This window comes from Pan troglodytes, chromosome 1, assembly GCF_028858775.2.
Source record: "Pan troglodytes isolate AG18354 chromosome 1, NHGRI_mPanTro3-v2.0_pri, whole genome shotgun sequence".
Lineage (NCBI taxonomy): Eukaryota > Metazoa > Chordata > Mammalia > Primates > Hominidae > Pan > Pan troglodytes.
The window spans coordinates 219,039,999-219,056,936 of record NC_072398.2 but is presented as its reverse complement, the minus strand read 5'-3'; the positions used below and the strand labels follow the sequence as shown (position 1 = coordinate 219,056,936).

At 45.2% G+C, this 16,938-nt stretch overlaps 1 protein-coding gene across 1 annotated transcript; it reads right to left on the bottom strand.

The window, feature by feature from the left end:
- Positions 1-6,010: 6,010 nt before the first annotated feature.
- Positions 6,011-8,967, bottom strand: LOC129143147 (PRAME family member 10). The gene is made up of 3 exons (XM_054677981.1): positions 8,656-8,967; positions 7,681-8,259; positions 6,011-6,569 (listed from the first exon to the last, which is right to left on the bottom strand). The coding sequence occupies exons 1-3, from the start codon at positions 8,940-8,942 to the stop codon at positions 6,011-6,013; spliced, it is 1,425 nt and encodes a 474-aa protein (XP_054533956.1). The 5' UTR covers positions 8,943-8,967.
- Positions 8,968-16,938: the final 7,971 nt, after the last annotated feature.

Here is a 16,938-nt window from a genome sequence, read left to right as displayed (position 1 = left end):
TTGCTGCTCATGCGCAGATTTCCCTTGGCGTCATTTCTAAAGGATGCAATCTCCAAACGCTAGGGCATCAAGGTCTAAGCATCACTGAAAGCCTCCTTCACCTACTGGAAATAGTCTTTCAAATACTGCATCAAGGTCTTGCAGTATTGAGTCACATTGTTACTGAATGATGGGCTCACTGTCCTAAGTGCATAGAAGCCAATACTATGACACTATCTTTTGAGAAAAGAAAAAAGATTCAGCTGGATGTGGTGGCTCACATCTATAATCCCAGCCCTTTAGGAGGCTGAGGCAGGCAGATCACGAGGTCAGGGGTTCGAGACCAACCTGGCCAACATGGTGAAATCCTGTTTCTGCTAAAAATACAAAAATTAGCTGGGTGTGATGGGGTGCGCCCATAATTCCAGCTACTCAGGGGGCTGAGGCAGGAGGATCTCTTGAACCTGGGAGGTGGATTTTGCAGTGAGCTGCCATAGCACCACTGTACTCCAGCCTGAGCAACAGAGGCTCAGTCTCAAAAGAATATTAATAATAATAATCCAGTTTTCTTTGTTAGTTTAGCTAATTTTAGTTTCAAGATACCATTTGTTCTTGAATACCTTTGCAGAATACCAAGGATAGTGAAATTAATGGTAGTGCCATTGAATCTGTAAAATTTTACCTGTGTGATCACCTGCCTAGTAAACTGAGGTTTCCTACCATTGGAGATTTCTCCAGAGATGCCCCAGAAAGGAAACACATTTTATAATCATTTATTTGCTATGACTGTGGCATCAGCCTTTCTGAGCTACAACCCATCCTGAAAACAGACAGACAATCACAAGAATTGTAGCCTTTTTACCTGGCTCACTGTTATGATTGGTCCATGACATTCCTCTTTCTTACAGCTAGATGTGTGTATGTCCATCTATTCATATCGATATCTATATCTATTTCCTTTTATTACCATGATTCATTTCCACTCCCCTTTCCATAGATAGCCACTCTACTCTTTGACCAACCTTGAATTTGGATGTGACCTTATAGGATATAAGTATATGGAAAGTATATAGAATATATACTGGCATTTCATATGTGTATTTATTTTAATCCACATGTATGCTATAGTGTATGGTGCTACAGAAGACGGCCTGACAATTGTCCAGTCCTGGACACTGGAGAGTGAATGAACATGCTGCTATAGTTAATTTTCTTTCTTTTCTTTTTTTTTTTCGGAGATGCAGCCTCACTCTGTTGCCAGGCTGCTGGAATGGAATGACATGATCTCGATTCACTGCAACCTCCACCTCCTGGGTTTGAGTGATTCTCTTGCCTCAGCCTCCACTCTACCTGGGATTACAGGCGCCCGCCACCATGCCTGGCTATTTTTTGTATTTTTATTACGATGGGGTTTCACCATATTGGCCAGGCTGGTCTCAAACTCTTGACCTCAGGTGATCCACCCACCTCAGCCTCCCAAAGTGCTGGTACTACGGGCATGAGCCATCTTGTCCGTCCTTGTTGTAATTCAGATTTTCAGAACAACAGGGTGAATGAAGGCTTATAATCAACTTAACTATAGACCTTGGTCTCTTACCAAATTTTTAACTAATATATCTTTCAAATATAATAAGAATAAAAGTATTGCTTGCCCTATGTCAAATCCAGCTTGAAGTACTTAAATAGATTAACTCATAGCACTCTGTGAAGTCAATCTTGTGATTATTCCTTTTTATGGGTGAGTTAGCTGGGGCACAGAGGTTAAGTAAGTTGGATAAGATCATACAGCCATTGGCCACCGAGCCAGATTTGAACCTAAATTAATCAATCTGGATCTGGAATCTTTACTATTGACCAAAATACCTATGTGCCTCTAAATCCTAAGCTGCTGAGAGTCTTACCTTGTTTCATATCTCAGTAGGAAGGGAGCTAATGTTTATCCATTACATCTGATGTTTAATGCAAATTTTTAATACATAACATTTCATTTTCCAAAATATGTTATTATACATTTACTTTGATTTTTCTGCATTTTTTAGGAACCTTGCTTTTCCTCCTTTAATTTGTTAGTGTGGTGAATTATGCATAGATTTTTCTGAGATTGTCTGGCATTCCTGGAATGGCCATTATATATTACTTTCTTTTCCTTTTTTTTTTTTTTTTTTTTAAGACGCAGTTTCACTCTTGCTGCCCAGGCTGGAGTGCAATGGCGTGATCTCGGCTGACTGCAACATCTGCCTCCTGGGTTCAAGGGATTCTCCTGCCTCAGCCTCCTGAGTAGCTTGGATTACAGGCACCCACCACCACACCTGGCTAATTTTGTATTTTTAGTAGAGATGGGTATTCTCCATTTTGGTCAGGCTGGTCTCAAACTCCCGACTTCAGGTGATCCACTCGCCTTGGCCTCCCAAAGTGCTGGGATTACAGGCGAGATTCAGAATGCCTGGCCTATATAATACTTTCTAATGCACTGTTGCATTTATTAGCTGACATTTTATTAAGAACTTTTGCTGTCTTGCTCCAGATCATAGAAAAAAAGGCTTTCAATTTCTCCATTCAGTATGATGTTGGCTGTGGGTGTGTGAAAAATACTCTTTATTATTCTGAGGTTTTTGTAGAGAGTTTTATGATAAAGAGATGTTGGCCAGTTGCAGTGGCTCACTGGTGAAACAGTGAAACGCCTTCTCTACTAAACATACAAAAAGAAAATTAGCTAGGCATGGTGGTGTGTGCCTCTAGTCCCAGCTACTCAGGAGGCTGAGGCAGGAGAATCACTTGGACCTGGGAGGTGGAGGTTGCAGTGAGCTGAGATTGCACCACTGCACTCCAGCCGAGGTGAAAGAGTGAGGCTCTGTCACACATACACACACACACACACACACACACAAAAGTCCTTTCAGGACAAAACCTTGTTCACTCGTGGTGTATATTTAATGTGCTTCCACTAGAAGTGAGAAATTCTCATAGTTTACATAACATTTTAAAATTATGAATCACTCCAAAGGCATACCTACTATTTGTAAAAGTATTAACTACTTTGTCTTTGACTATATGACAAACTCTAGTAAGGGTGTATCTTACTGTAAATTGTTCTGATATAAATTCTAAAATAAACGCAACAGAATTAACCAACTTTTAAAACAGGAAAAATAGGCTGGGAGCGGTGGCTCATGTCTGTAATCCAGCACTCTGGGAGGCCAAGTCAGGCAGATCACAAAGTCAGAAGATGGAGACCATCTTGGCCAACATAGTGAAACCCCATCTCTACTTAAAAAATATAAAAATTAGCCAGGCATGGTGGCACAGGCCTGTAATCCCAGCTACTTAGGAGGCTGAGACAGGAGAATCATTTCAACTACGGAGTCGGAGGTTAGAGTGAGCTGAGATCTCGCCACTGCACTCCAACCGGGGCAGCAGGTTGAGACTCCATCTCAAAAAAAAAAAAGAAGGCCGGTCGCGGTTGTGGCTCACGCCTGTAATCCCAGCACTTTCTGAGGCCAAGGCAGGCAGATTACGAGGTCAAAAGATTGAGACCATCCTAGCCAACATGGTGAAACCCCATCACTACTAAAAAATACAAAAATTAGCTGGGCATGGTGGTCTCCGCCCGTAGTCCTAGCTACTCAAGAGGCTGAGACAGTAGAATCGCTTGAACCCAGGAGGAGGAGGTTGCAGTGAGCCAAGATCGCGCCACTGCACTCCAAGCTGGTGACAGAGCGAGGCTCCATCTCAAAACAAACAGGCAAAAACAAAACAACAACAAAAAACCCCAAAAAAGCTGGAAAAATAAATTCTGAAAGAATTTCCATCTCTATGAGTTCATCTTCAGAAGTGATAGCATTTCCTGCTTGGCATTTTTCTCCTACATTTTTGGCATAAAATCTATCAACAAAAAGTATAAACCCAGGTTTGTGTAATAGAATGTTACACAATATTCATACTTTCCTCAGGCTTTTTCCACCCTGCTGTAGTCATTCACTTTTAGGCTTTCCCAGGTCCTAATACATTTGTGTCAACTGATATAAACCAGGTAACCCACAGTCACAGCCTCCTGCGAGGATTCTAATTTACATAGTAGATCGGTGCAGTGACTCACATCTGTAATCCCAGCACTTTGAGAGGCTGAGGTGGGAGGATCACTTGAGGCCAGAAGTTCAAAACCCACCTGGGGAACATTGCAAAACTCTGTCTCTGAACAAATAAAAATAAAAATCCAACAGAAAATAATGGATACTACGGAGAATATGGAGAAATGAGAACCCTGCTACAACATTGGTAGTTATGTAAATCAGTACAGCTACTATGGAAAACAGTATGGAGTTTCCTCCAAAAAATAAGAATAGGATTAGCATATGAACCATAAATCCCACTGCTGGATATATATCCAAAATTAAATAAATACATCCAGGAGATATCTACACTACCATGTTGGTCAGGCTGGTCTCGAACTCGTGACCTCAAGTAATCCACCTGCCTCAGCCTCCCAAAATTCTGGGATTACAGGCATACACCACTGCACCCAGCCTGCACTCCCCTATTTATTGCAGCACTATCCACAATAGCCAAAATATGGAATCAAACAAAGTGTCCATCAACAGATGAATGGATCAAGAAAATGTGGTAAATACACACAATAGAATATCATTCAGCCATAAACATGAATGAAATCCTGTCATCTGCAACAACATGGATGGAACTGGAGGGCATTATGTTAAGTGAAGTAAGCCAGCTACAGAAGACAAACATGGCATCTTCTCACTCATATTTGGGAATTAAAAACCCGAAACTTAAAAATAGTAAAATGACTGTTATCAGAAGCTAGGAAGGGTACTGGGAAACGGATAATAAGAAGGGGATGGTTAATGGGAATAAAAACACAGATAGGAATAAGATCCAGGGCTCAGTAGCACAATAAGGCAAATCATGTTGACAATAGTTCATAGTAAATTTCTACATAATTAAAACAATGGAATTGGAATGTTGCTAACACAAAGAAATGATAAATTCTTGAGATGGTGGCTATCCCTGTTACCATGATTTGAACATTACACATCTTATGCTTATATCAGAATTTCAGGCCAGGTGCAGTGGCTCATGTCTACAATCTGAGCACTTTGGGAGGCTGAGGCGGATGGTTTGCCTGAAGTCAGGAGTTCAAGACCAGCCTGGTCAACATGGTGAAACCCCCCTTTCTATAAAAAATACAAAAATTAGCCAGGCATGGTGGCGGGTCCCTGTAGTTCCAGCTACTCAGGAGGCTGAGGCAGGAGAATTGCTTGAACCCAGGAGGCAGATTTCTAGAGACTTCTGATGTATAAATGTCTAAAACAGGTTGATCAATCATGGAAGACACCAGAAAGTTTCCATTCAGGTTCCATTTATTTTTGACATTTTTAAATAACCACCCTTGCGGTGGTAACTCCTGCATCACTCTAGAACTTCAGGTTCTATTTCTAAGTCTAAGACACAGGTCCCTGAAGGCCTCATTGATGCCAAGTCAGCATTTTTACCCAGTCCTGCCCCTGGCTGAGTCACCTTTGTTTTTCCACTCACAGTGAGCACGTGCCTCAAATACGTGGCTGTGTGCTTCCTTGAAGAAGCGGCTGACCGGGCCCTGCTGCTCACACCTGTAAACCTGGCACTGTGGAAGGCCAAGGTGGTCAGATCACTTGAGGTCAGGAGTTTGAGGTCAGCCTTCGCCAACATCGTGAAGCCCTGTCTACTAAAAATACAAAAATTAGCCGGGCGTGGGGGCATACACCCACAACACCAGCTACTTGGGAGGCTGAGGCAGGAGAATCACTTGAACCCAGGAGGTGGTGCTTGCAGTGAGCTGAGATTGTGCCACTGCACTTCATCCTGAGGGACACAGTGAGACTCTGTCTCAAAAAATAAAATAAAATAAAATAAAATAAAATAAAATAAAAAATATAAAAAATGAAATAAAATTTTAAAAAATGCACCCATGTACAATATTTTAGTTCCCAAGTGTCCAGAAGAAAGCTTATCCATCCCATGAACCAGGCCTTCCCTAGGAGCAAAGATGGAAGTCCACTTTCTCAGATGGCCATGAGCCACACGTAGGGCAAGGGACGGGACCGAAGAAGATCCTCTTGGGCTGCCTGACTTCCCTGAGTGTACGCATCAGCTCAGCCCGAATTGGGGTGAGGATCTCCCAGTTGACATGACCCTTGTAGTCAAGACTCTCCAGAGGGGCAGGATACAACTCCAGGCCTAACTTGCTCAGCCCACCTGTGTGACGCAGCAGGTCTTTCAGAGCATTCATGGAGGTCTCATTTCCATGAAAGTTGAAGGTGGTGAGCTGGGAACAGTGGCTCAGGGCAGGCAGGAGGACCCTGAGTTGGGGGTCCTGGATCCGACAGTCCTTTAAGACGAGGGTCTTGAGAGTAACAGCAACTTTCTCCAGCAGAACGCCAAGGGGCTCAAGATTGGTGGTCCACATTAGGATATGAATCAGACGCAGCTCCTTTAGCTGACTGAGGCTTGGGTACTGAGACAGACACTCCATGTCCCGATCAGTTAGGTAAGCATCACTGAATATAAAAGCACCCAAGGGGTTCTTGAGGTACCTGGGGACAGCAAGAAGTTAGTTATGGGCAATGGTGCCAGTTAGAGGAGGGGGGTGGGAAATCATCTCAACGGTAAACTTGAAGTGGGCATTGAGTAATTCTGCACCTTACTACCACACAGGTGTTATAGTAACTGCAATGGGGAAGCCTGTTTCACCCAAACACAAGTTTGTTCCCATCATCAGATGATGGTCTGCGTGCAAGGTGCTGCCTGATGAAGACCCAGATCATTCAGGGGCCACTCCATTTTAGGCTCAGTCCTTTCACCCTTGCCTGTGTGATTGGTACCACTCTCACACCTACTCCCTCACCCTCCATCCCAGAAGCATGCACTTCTGATATCAATTATCTTTCCTGGAGTTCAAAACAATGTTTTACAGACAGGGAATTAGAGCAGTTTGCTAAGCTGCTGAAGACAGAGCTGCTACTGTGAAATGCACAGGTTTGATGTACTTTCTCTCTTTTTTTTTTTTTTTTTGAGACAGTCTCACATTGTAACCTAGGCTGGAGTGTAGTGGCACCAACTCAGCTCACTGCAGCCTCCACTTCCCTTGCCTCAGTCTCCCAAGCAGCTGAGATTACAGGTGCCTGTCTGCATGCCCGGTGACTTTTTTTTGTATTTTTAGTAGAGACGGGGATTCACTGTGTTGGCCAGACTGGTCTCAAATTCCCGACCTCATGATCTCCCTGCCTTGGCCTCCCGAAGTGCTGGGATTACAGGCATGAGACACCACAACCGGCCACACCTTCCCTTCTTTCATACCATCCTCTGTATGAAGAATATGTTTTCATCATATTAACTTTATACACTGTTCCTCACAAGGAGTTCACAAATGCACCCTCACTAGATCTGAACCCTCAACTAACCGGCTCCGTACACACCTCTCTCTGTGGCATCTACCCCAGGCCATCCCTCTGCCCTTGAGTGGTCTTGTGATACCCACTTCAGGATATAGAGCACTGAAGAGCATAATGAGTTGACATTCTAGCGTCCCATTCCCTGTGACATCACCGGTGGCTGGCACACAGTAGATGCCCATTAACATTTACTGTGAAAAAGAACATAAGTCTGTGGTATGGTCTGCAGAGAAAGCTCACCATCCTTTCTTACCTGAGCAGGTGCTCCAGGTGCTCTTTGATATTACTGATCTTTTTTATATAAAGCATCTGGGGGTAGTACAGGCAGAGGAATGGAGAGTCCAAGTCAGGAATGCACGGCCACTGGACGCTCACGTATAACTCACGCTCATAACTGAAGGCTAAAAAGAGTTCACGAAGATTGCTCATCTGGCTCAGGTAAGGGGCAAACTTTCCTGTTTTATTCAGAGAGGACTTTTTCCAGACTTCCAACTCCTGGATACTGTCTGGGTATATCCTTTCCAATAAATTGCAGAAACTTGAAGTGGGCATTGAGTAATTCTGCACCTTATTACAACACAGGTGCACTAGGCCTCTTCTGTAGTGGATCCACCCACAAAGGTAGCTCAGGCATTCATCCAGTGTACTTTCCTTTAGGCAGAGGTCTATGAACACCTTCAAGGGCTGGCGCTCTCCCATCCTTGGACAGTCCTCCACTGTCTGCCTCTTACTCATGACCTCTGGGGAGCAGGAGAGGACCTTGGCTCCAGACCATATGGTCCAGAAATTCTCATCAACATCCCGCAAATCCAGCACTTGAAGTTTCCACCTCCTGTGAGTAACATAGGGGAAAAGCTCAGAATGTAGGAAAGGACCGACCCTTGACCTGAACTTTCACTCCACATCCAGGACATCAGTCAGCTGCTCCTGTCCTCAGTGCTCCTCCTTCTGTCTCTTCTCCATCCTGTTCTCCCTTGGATTCTGCCTGGTACCCACTTCTAGTACCTTTACTTTCTGCTGGGAGGAAGCAGGCTCCTGTTTCCTCAGTGGACCCTGTATGGTGAGCAGACCTTTCCCAGAGGATCTGGGCAAAGGCCAACGCCTCTCATGGGCACCGTCAGAAGGCTCTGAGCCACCCTAGCTCCCCAACCCCACCACTCCTCCTGAGCCAGCTGTCCCTTCCCTGGATGCCTGGACCCTTCCTCGCAAGCCACCTGAGTCACCTCACCTGGGGCGAACCTTCTGGGCCACCAGTGTATCAAGTCCCCTCAGGACAGCTTGCAAGGTCTCCAGATGAGGTGTCTTCATCAGGGATCCCAGAGGGAGGCAGAGGAAGGGCCAGGCCTGCACCATCAACTTCAGGGCCTCAAAACGTCTCATGCTGAAGGCCTCCATGAACATCAGAGGGAAGACCTCCCTGGGCAGCTCATCCAGGGTGAAGATGGTCAAGAACTGGTTCCTCAGCAGGCTCTGCCCTGCCAGCTCCAGGAGTCTGGATGGGGACTGGAGGCTCATTCTGAGAAATCTCCGAGGAAAAACTCTAGAGGACAATCTAGTGAAAAGGCAAGTTTCTCGGGCCAATCCCCAGCAACCCCCACTTCTCCTAGGGCCAAAGTCATTTCTCTAGCATGTGTGAAAGAGCCCTCAGTTTACTCCAATTCCATTCTGCAATAAGTGGCCACAGAGGCATAGTTCTGCCCTTCTGGTACCAAGAAGAGTGTGTCCCAACCTCTAAAGAGCAGGCAAGATCCCTCCTAGTCCATGAATTATTAGCCACTGTTGCAATAAACTCATAGCACTGGCAAATGTTACCGAGGATCTCTGAAGCTCGGATCTCATGCCCAGCTAATCTTTTATTTTTTGACTTTTTGTAAAGACAGTGGGTTTCACTATGTTGTCCAGGCTGGTCTTGAACTCCTAGACTCAAACATTCCACCCGCCTTGGCCTCCCAAAGTACTGGGATTACAGGCGTAATCCTCTTCCCGGCCTCATTATTGAAAATTTCAGCAAGAAGCTTTGAAAGCTATGTGACAGTGTTATGCATCATTCGCAAGACACAGATGTTTCCAGTACACACCTCTTACACATGTTCAAAATGAACCACTTTGGCTGTGCGCAGTGACTCACACCTGTAATCCCAGCACTTTGGGAAGCAGAGGCATTGGATCATCTGAGTTCAGGAGTTTGAGACCATCCTGGCCAACATGGTAAAACACTACCTCTACTAAAATTACAAAAATTAGCCAGGTGCCAGTGGTCCTCACCTGTAGTCCAAGCTACTAGGGAGGCTGAGGCAGGAGGATCGCTTGAACCCAGGAGGTACAGGTTGCAGTTAGCTGAGATTATACCACTACAATCCAGCCTGGGAAATTGGCTAGATTCAAAAAAGAGAGAGAGAGAGAACTACATTGGATTAGACTTCTTAAGCTCCATCCAGTTAATCATGATTGGATTTTTGTCTTTCTTCCAGATTAACTATCAAATTAGATATTCATCCATGAAAGTGAAATATTTAGGGATATGGTGAAAGTCCAGGACTCATTCACTGATTTACTCCACAAACATGGAATTTTACTAATATGTGTCCTTTGTAGTTCTGAGTGTGAGATAGGGAAGAGTTGAATCTCTTCCTGACATTAGACAGAAAGAAAAAAATGTGAAAGTATCTTTGTTGAGAGATCCTTGGCCACATCAAATTTATCAAAATATTTCAGAGTTAAAACAGTTTTACAAAGATAGACATGACAGTCCCTAAGAAAACACAGTAGAAATCTTCATGAATCCAATGATCACCTGGGTGGTATAATTTAATTTTTTTCGTGTCGGGGGAGCTGAGTCTCACTTCATCACCCAGGCTGGAGTGCAGTGGTGCCATCTCGGCTCACTGTAACCTCTGCCTCCCAGGTTCAAGTGATCCTTATGCTCCAGCCTTCCATGTAGCTGGGATTACAGGCATGCACCTCCACACCCATGTCTCCGTTTGGGTGGAAGAGTTACAATGAGGATGTGATTGGTTTAAAATTAAGGTCAAAGATCCTCTTTGGTTAAGATTTTTTTTCTTTAATAGGGTCTCACAATGTTGCCCAGGCTGGAGTACAGCAGTGGTGTGAGCATGGCTCACTGCAGCCTCAATCTTCTGGGCTCAATTGTTTCTCCCATGTCAGCAACCCATACACTTGCAAAGACAGATGCATGCTACCATGCCCGGCTAATTAAAAAATATGTATATTTTGTAGAGGCCAAGCACCAGTGGCTCATGGCTGTAATCCCAGCACTTTGGGAGGCCAAGGCAGGTGGATCACTTGAGGTCAGGAGTTTGAGACCAACCTGGCCAGCGTGGTGAAACCCCACCTCTACTAAAAATACAAAAATTAGCCAGGCAAGTTGGCAGTTGGATGTAATACCAGATACTCAGGAGGCTGAGGCATGAGAATTGCTTGAGCCTGGGAGGCAGAGGTTGCAATGATTTGAGATCGTGCCACTGCACTCCAGCCTTGGAAACAGAGCGAGACTCCATCCCCCGTTCAATAAAGAATATTTTATAGAGATGGGTTTTTGCCGTGTTGTCCAGGTTGGTCTCAAACCCCTGGGCTGAAATGATCCTCCCGCCTTGGTCTCCCAAAGTGTTGTGGTTAAAGGCATGAGTCACTGCTCCCTTCAAGAATTTTGAAATGACATAAACCAAAGCACAATTTGAAATAAAGACAAAACTGCATTTAGAGGAAAAAATGCAAAGCTTCAAATTGTTCATATGAGAAAGAAAACAAAACAGGATATAACTCTATGCCATCTTAGGCTGCACTGTCACCATCCCAGACCAGCTGACTGTAGGTCAGATGGGAGTGTCCTTATAGAGAGATTAGTGACTTACCAGATCTGGACTCAGTTTGCAGGGTGCTCAGACCTCAGGAAGAACCAAGCAGGAACTCCAGACTTGAAGACTTTGTGTCTCTTCTGTGGGTCTTTAGAACCTTTTATTGACCTTTCTAATCACAACTCCCACCCACACCCCTCCACGTATCCACTGCTAGCTTCCAATCAACAAATGATATCTGATTGCATTTCTGAAGCTCCACCCAGTTAATCCTGATTGAGTTTTTGGCTCTCCCCAGATTAATGGATTGAATCAGATATCCATTCATATCAGATATCCATATTAAGTTCATGAATCAAGAAATTGACAGTGTTAGGGATAGGGTGGGAATCAAGAATGCATTCATTCAAGACCGTGCAAGGTGGCTCACTCCTGTAATCCCAGCACTTTGGGAGGACAAGTTGGGTGGGTCACCTGAGTTCAGACATTCAAGACGAGCCAGGCCAACAAGGTGAAACCCCATCTCTACAAAAATACAAAAATTAGCCAGGGACGATGGCGCATGCCTGTAATCCAGCTACTCAGGAGACTGAGGTGGGAGAATCGCTTGAACCCAAGAGGCAATGGTTGCAGTGAACCAAGATTGCACCATTGCACTCCACTCTGGGTAACAGAGGAAGACTTTGTCGGAAAAAAAAAATTCATTCATTCATGAACTTCACAAACACTGATGGAATTTCACTAATATGTGACCTGCATAGTCCTGAGTTTGAGGCAGGGAAGGGTCTAATCTTTCCCAGATATTAGACAGAAAACTAAAATCTGAAAGTAGTATTGTTGGGAGATCTTTGGCCACATCAAAATCACAAAAATGTTTTATAGTTAAAATAGCTTTATAAAAACAGAGGAGTCGTCCCTACAAAATCAGAATAAAAATCTCCATGTATTGAATGGTCTTGAGGGTTTTATATCACCTAAGGTAGCAATTTTTTCACTCCTGCTGGTGGAAGAGAGGTGCCACTGAGGGCTTGAGTGGTCTCAGGGCTTAGGTTAAGGCTACTCTGGAAGAAATTGCAACCATACTTATAAACTTTATAAATTTAATCAGTGAAGAAGGGAGGGGGAGAAACAAACATAAACCAAGCTTGCAGCGCATTCAGCATTCATCATGAGGTCAGCTTGCTCTCTGACCTGCTTCCTCATGGTTGCTGGCAGCCTACTGTCCCAAAATCATGTAGACCTTAGATTACAGTTCCCCTTAACTGCCCTGCAGACAACAATTTAGGCCTTGTAAAACATTAACTTTTTCATTTGACATATTCTTTCAGGTTCTGCATGTCAGTGAAGCTACTGATGGCAGGTGATCTGAAGGGCCCTGCAAGGCACCAACTCACCAAGGAATGCAGTTTTGACATCCTGATGACTTCATACCTCTTACTGCCACCAAACTGCACCAACTTTCCAGCCCCTTGCTATCCATGATCCTCTGAAAACTCTCAGTACTTCTTGGGGAGATGAATTTGAGGGTCTCCTCCCAGCTTTTCATTTTGCCACCCTGTGATCGTTAAACTCTCTGCTGCAAACCCTGCTGTCTAAGAATATTAGTATGCTACTGTGCTGCAGGCATAGGAACCTGATGGTCCTGTAAAAAAGTCATGTCAAAATTACAAAGGGAAGTGAAGGTGGAGGCTGGTCAGGGTTGAGCTGTGTGTTTTAATGGGATCCGGGGAGTGAACCAAGACTTGGTAAACATGTTGGGGGTTATTGAGGGCATGGAGGAGGAATCTTTCCAACATTGCACTGAGGCCCCCTTGGTGTTGATACTTGTGACCAAGAATGAGTCTTCCAAAACAGTGTATGTAATTCTCCTGATTTTTCCTTTCAAAACCTTTGTCTTCCTTTACCTCCCTGAATAATCTCACATCTATTCCCATTGCTTTGCTCATTTCATAATAAAAATCCTTTTTTTTAAAAGAATCTCTTTCTCTGTGAAGTAGACCATATATTTTATTGCCACACAACATGAGTAGCCTGGTATTATGGAGAGAAAGGGTCAAAAGGATCCCATTGCCCACCAGCTGGGGGTGATATAAAGGTCCTGGTTATTATTTGTCATATGTGCACCTGCATATTGCCAGTGAAAACTTACAGGTCACATTTTCCAGGAGTCCAAATTAACCACCTGTGGAAGGTCTTATGATTGGCTTACATTCTGTCCCTGAGTAAAGAATCTGATCTTGAGTTCATGAGTGCCTCAAACTCTACATGTATTGATGAAGCTTCACCCATTGACAGTGAGAAGGACACTGATTTGATTCTGATCATGAAGTTTCACTGGTTGTCTTGCAAGGAAAATGTTTAACTTGTTATGTTGTCAGCTAAAGTCAATGATTGTAACCTCTGTATTGTACCTTCCAATGGAAGAAACAAAAACAAAACAAAAACTCAACTCCATTTGAGCCTTGCCAGGTGAGTAAAACAAAAGAAAATTAAAAAAAAAAAAAAACTGATAGGAGGAGTCTCATTCCCTTCTTTTAACTTTTCTCACAAAAGCATTCCAACTTGTAACAGATTTTGGAACACACCCACTTTGTTGGTCTGTGTCTTCCACATTCATTCTCACATTTAGCTTCCAATGAAGATTTATTTAATTATTTCTGCCTTAAGAGCCTTACCTTCCACTGACACCAGGTTGCATGGTGACAGTTTGAACTGGGGTGGGATGAAAAAATATTTTTATGAATTTTATTAAATAATCCTTGCATGTCATCTCCATTGAAGAATGAATAGGGTCTTCTCCAAATATGTGCTGAGTATGGATGCATCCAATAAATGAAACTATTGTTTATTTCATATAGTAGAGCTATAGATGCATTCTATTTGCCTCGAGTTTCCAATGAACAAATGTCTAGTTTCAGTAAGTTCTCTGATTATATGGCAGAGGGTAACATGGTCATGTTCTGATTCTGTGTCTATGTCAATACTTATAGCATTTCAGTCTTCATAATGTGTGTCAAATGGAAGACTTTGATTCTAGGGGGAGTCTGGGACACTACCTAGATTAGACCCGGTTACACTAATGTTTCCTATGCATGGAGATAAGTTACAAGTAATGAAATCAACAAGAGTCATAGGCCACTCATTTGCATCTATAGCTTCTGCTCAGTGCCAAGTCATTTAATTATAAATATTAACCAACCACGTGTGAGAGCAGATTCTACTATTAGTTGTGATCCTTCCCATTCATCTAAATGACTCCATAGCCAGTAATTGCTTTGGTTAGTGAGAGTGGCTAAATTTTGAATAGGAGACCTTAGAAAGTGTTTGCTTTGACTGGTGAAAGTACGTAACAAAATAAAATGTAGGCTTGATCATTTTGTGTTAATACAAAACAAAACCAAGTCTCAGTCAATGGAAGGAGATCAAATGGAGTTTTGTCCCATTTTCTTAAAAAAGCTGTCTACCATGTGATGATGTCTGCTTGTAAGAAAGGCTTTGTTCCTTGGTTATCCTTAATTTTAAGTCACCTGGTATGGTCCCATCCAATGCTACTCACGGGCAGATTTCCCTTGGTGTCATTTTAAAAGATGCAGTCCCTCTCCCTCTCCCTCGCCCTCTCCCCAAGGTCTCCCTCTCTTTCCACGGTCTCCCTCTGATGCCGAGCTGAAGCTGGACTGTACTGCTGCCATCTCGGCTCACTGCAACCTCCCTGCCTGATTCTCCTGCCTCAGCCTGCCAAGTGCCTGCTATTGCAGGCGCGCGCCGCCAAGCCTGACTGGTTTTCGTATTTTTTTGGTGGAGACGGGGTTTCGCTGTGTTGGCCGGGCTGGTCTCCAGCTCCTAAGTGCGAGTGATCCGGCAGTCTCGGCCTCCTGAGGTGCCGGGATTGCAGACGGAGTCTCGTTCACTCAGTGCTCAATGTTGCCCAGGCTGGAGTGCAGTGGCGTGATCTCCGCTAGCTACAACCTCCACCTCCCAGCCGCCTGCCTTGGCCTCCCAAAGTGCCGAGATTGTAGCCTCAGCCCGGCCGCCACCCCGTCTGGGAAGTGAGGAGCATCTCTTCCTGGCTGCCCATCATCTGGGATGTGAGGAGCCCCTCTGCCCAGCCGCCATCCCGTCTAGGAAGTGAGGAGTGTCTCTGCTCAGCCGCCCATCGTCTGAGATGTGGGGAGCGCCTCTGCCCCGCCACGACCCCGTCTGGGAGGTGAGGAGCGTCTCTGCCCGGCCGCCCCGTCTGGGAAGTGAGGAGCCCCTCCGCCCGGCAGCCGCCCCATCTGAGAAGTGAGGAGCCCCTCTGCCCGGCAGCCACCCCGTCTGGGAAGTGAGAAGCCCCTCCGCCCGGCAGCCTCCCCGTCTGGGAAGTGAGGAGCGTCTCCGCCCGGCAGCCGCCCTGTCTGAGAAGTGAGAAGCCCCTCCGCCCGGCAGCTGCCCCGTCTGGGAAGTGAGAAGCCCCTCCGCCGGGCAGCCTCCCCGTCTGGAAAGTGAAGAGCGTCTCCGCCCGGCAGCCACCCCGTCCGGGAGGGAGGCGGGGGTTCAGCCCCCGCCCGGCCAGCCGCCCCGTCTGAGAGGGAGGTTGGGGGCACCTCTGCCCAGCCGCCCCTTCTGGGAAGTGAGGAGCCCCTCTGCCCGGCCACCACCCCGTCTGGGAGGTGTACCCAACAGCTCATTGAGAACGGGCCATGATGACGATGACGGTTTTGTGGAATAGAAAAGGGGGAAAGGTGGGGAAACGATAGAGAAATCAGATTGTTTCTGTGTCTGTGTAGAAAGAAGTAGACATGGGAGACTTCATTTTGTTGTGTACTGGGAGGGGTTCTTCTGCCTTGGGATGCTGTTGAACTGTGACCTTGCCCCCAGCCCTGTGCTCTCTGGGGCATGTGCGGTGTCCACTCAGGATTAAATGGATTAAGGTGCAAGATGTGCTTTGTTAAACAGATGCTTGAAGGCAGCATGCCTTAAGAGTCATCACCACTCCCTAATCTCAAGTACCCAGGGACACAAACACTGCGGAAGGCTGCAGGGTCCTCTGCCTAGGAAAACCAGAGACCTTTGTTCACTTGTTTATCTGCTGACCTTCCCTCCACTATTGTCCTATGACCCTGCCAAATCCCCCTCTGCGAGAAACACCCAAGAATGATCAATTAAAAAAAAATAATAAAAAAATAAAAGATGCAGTCTCCAAATGGTAGGGCATGAAGGTCCAGTGATCATCAAAACCCTCCTTCACCAACTGGAAATAGGATTTGAAAAGTCTTGTGGTACTGAGTCATATTGTTACTAAACGATGGGCTCACTCTCCTAAGTGCATAGAAAAGCAAAAAAGGCTGGGCATGGTGGCTGACACCTATATTTGCAGCACTTTAGGAGGCCAAGGCAGGCGGATCACAAGGTCAGGGGTTCGAGTCCAGCCTGGCCAATATGGTGAAACCCTGTCTCTATGAAAAATACACAAATTAGTTGGGTGTGATGACCCATGCCTGTAATCCCAGCTACTTAGGAGGCTGAGGCAGAAGAATCGCTTGTTCCTGTGAGGCAGAGGTTGCAGTGAACCGAGATTGCACCTCTGCACTCCAGCCTGGGTGACAGAGCAAGACTCCATTTTGGGAAAAAAAAATTATTAAGACTTAACTGGGCTGGGCATAGTGGCTTATACCTGTAATCCCAGCACTTTAGGAGGCCAAGGTGGGCGGATCACA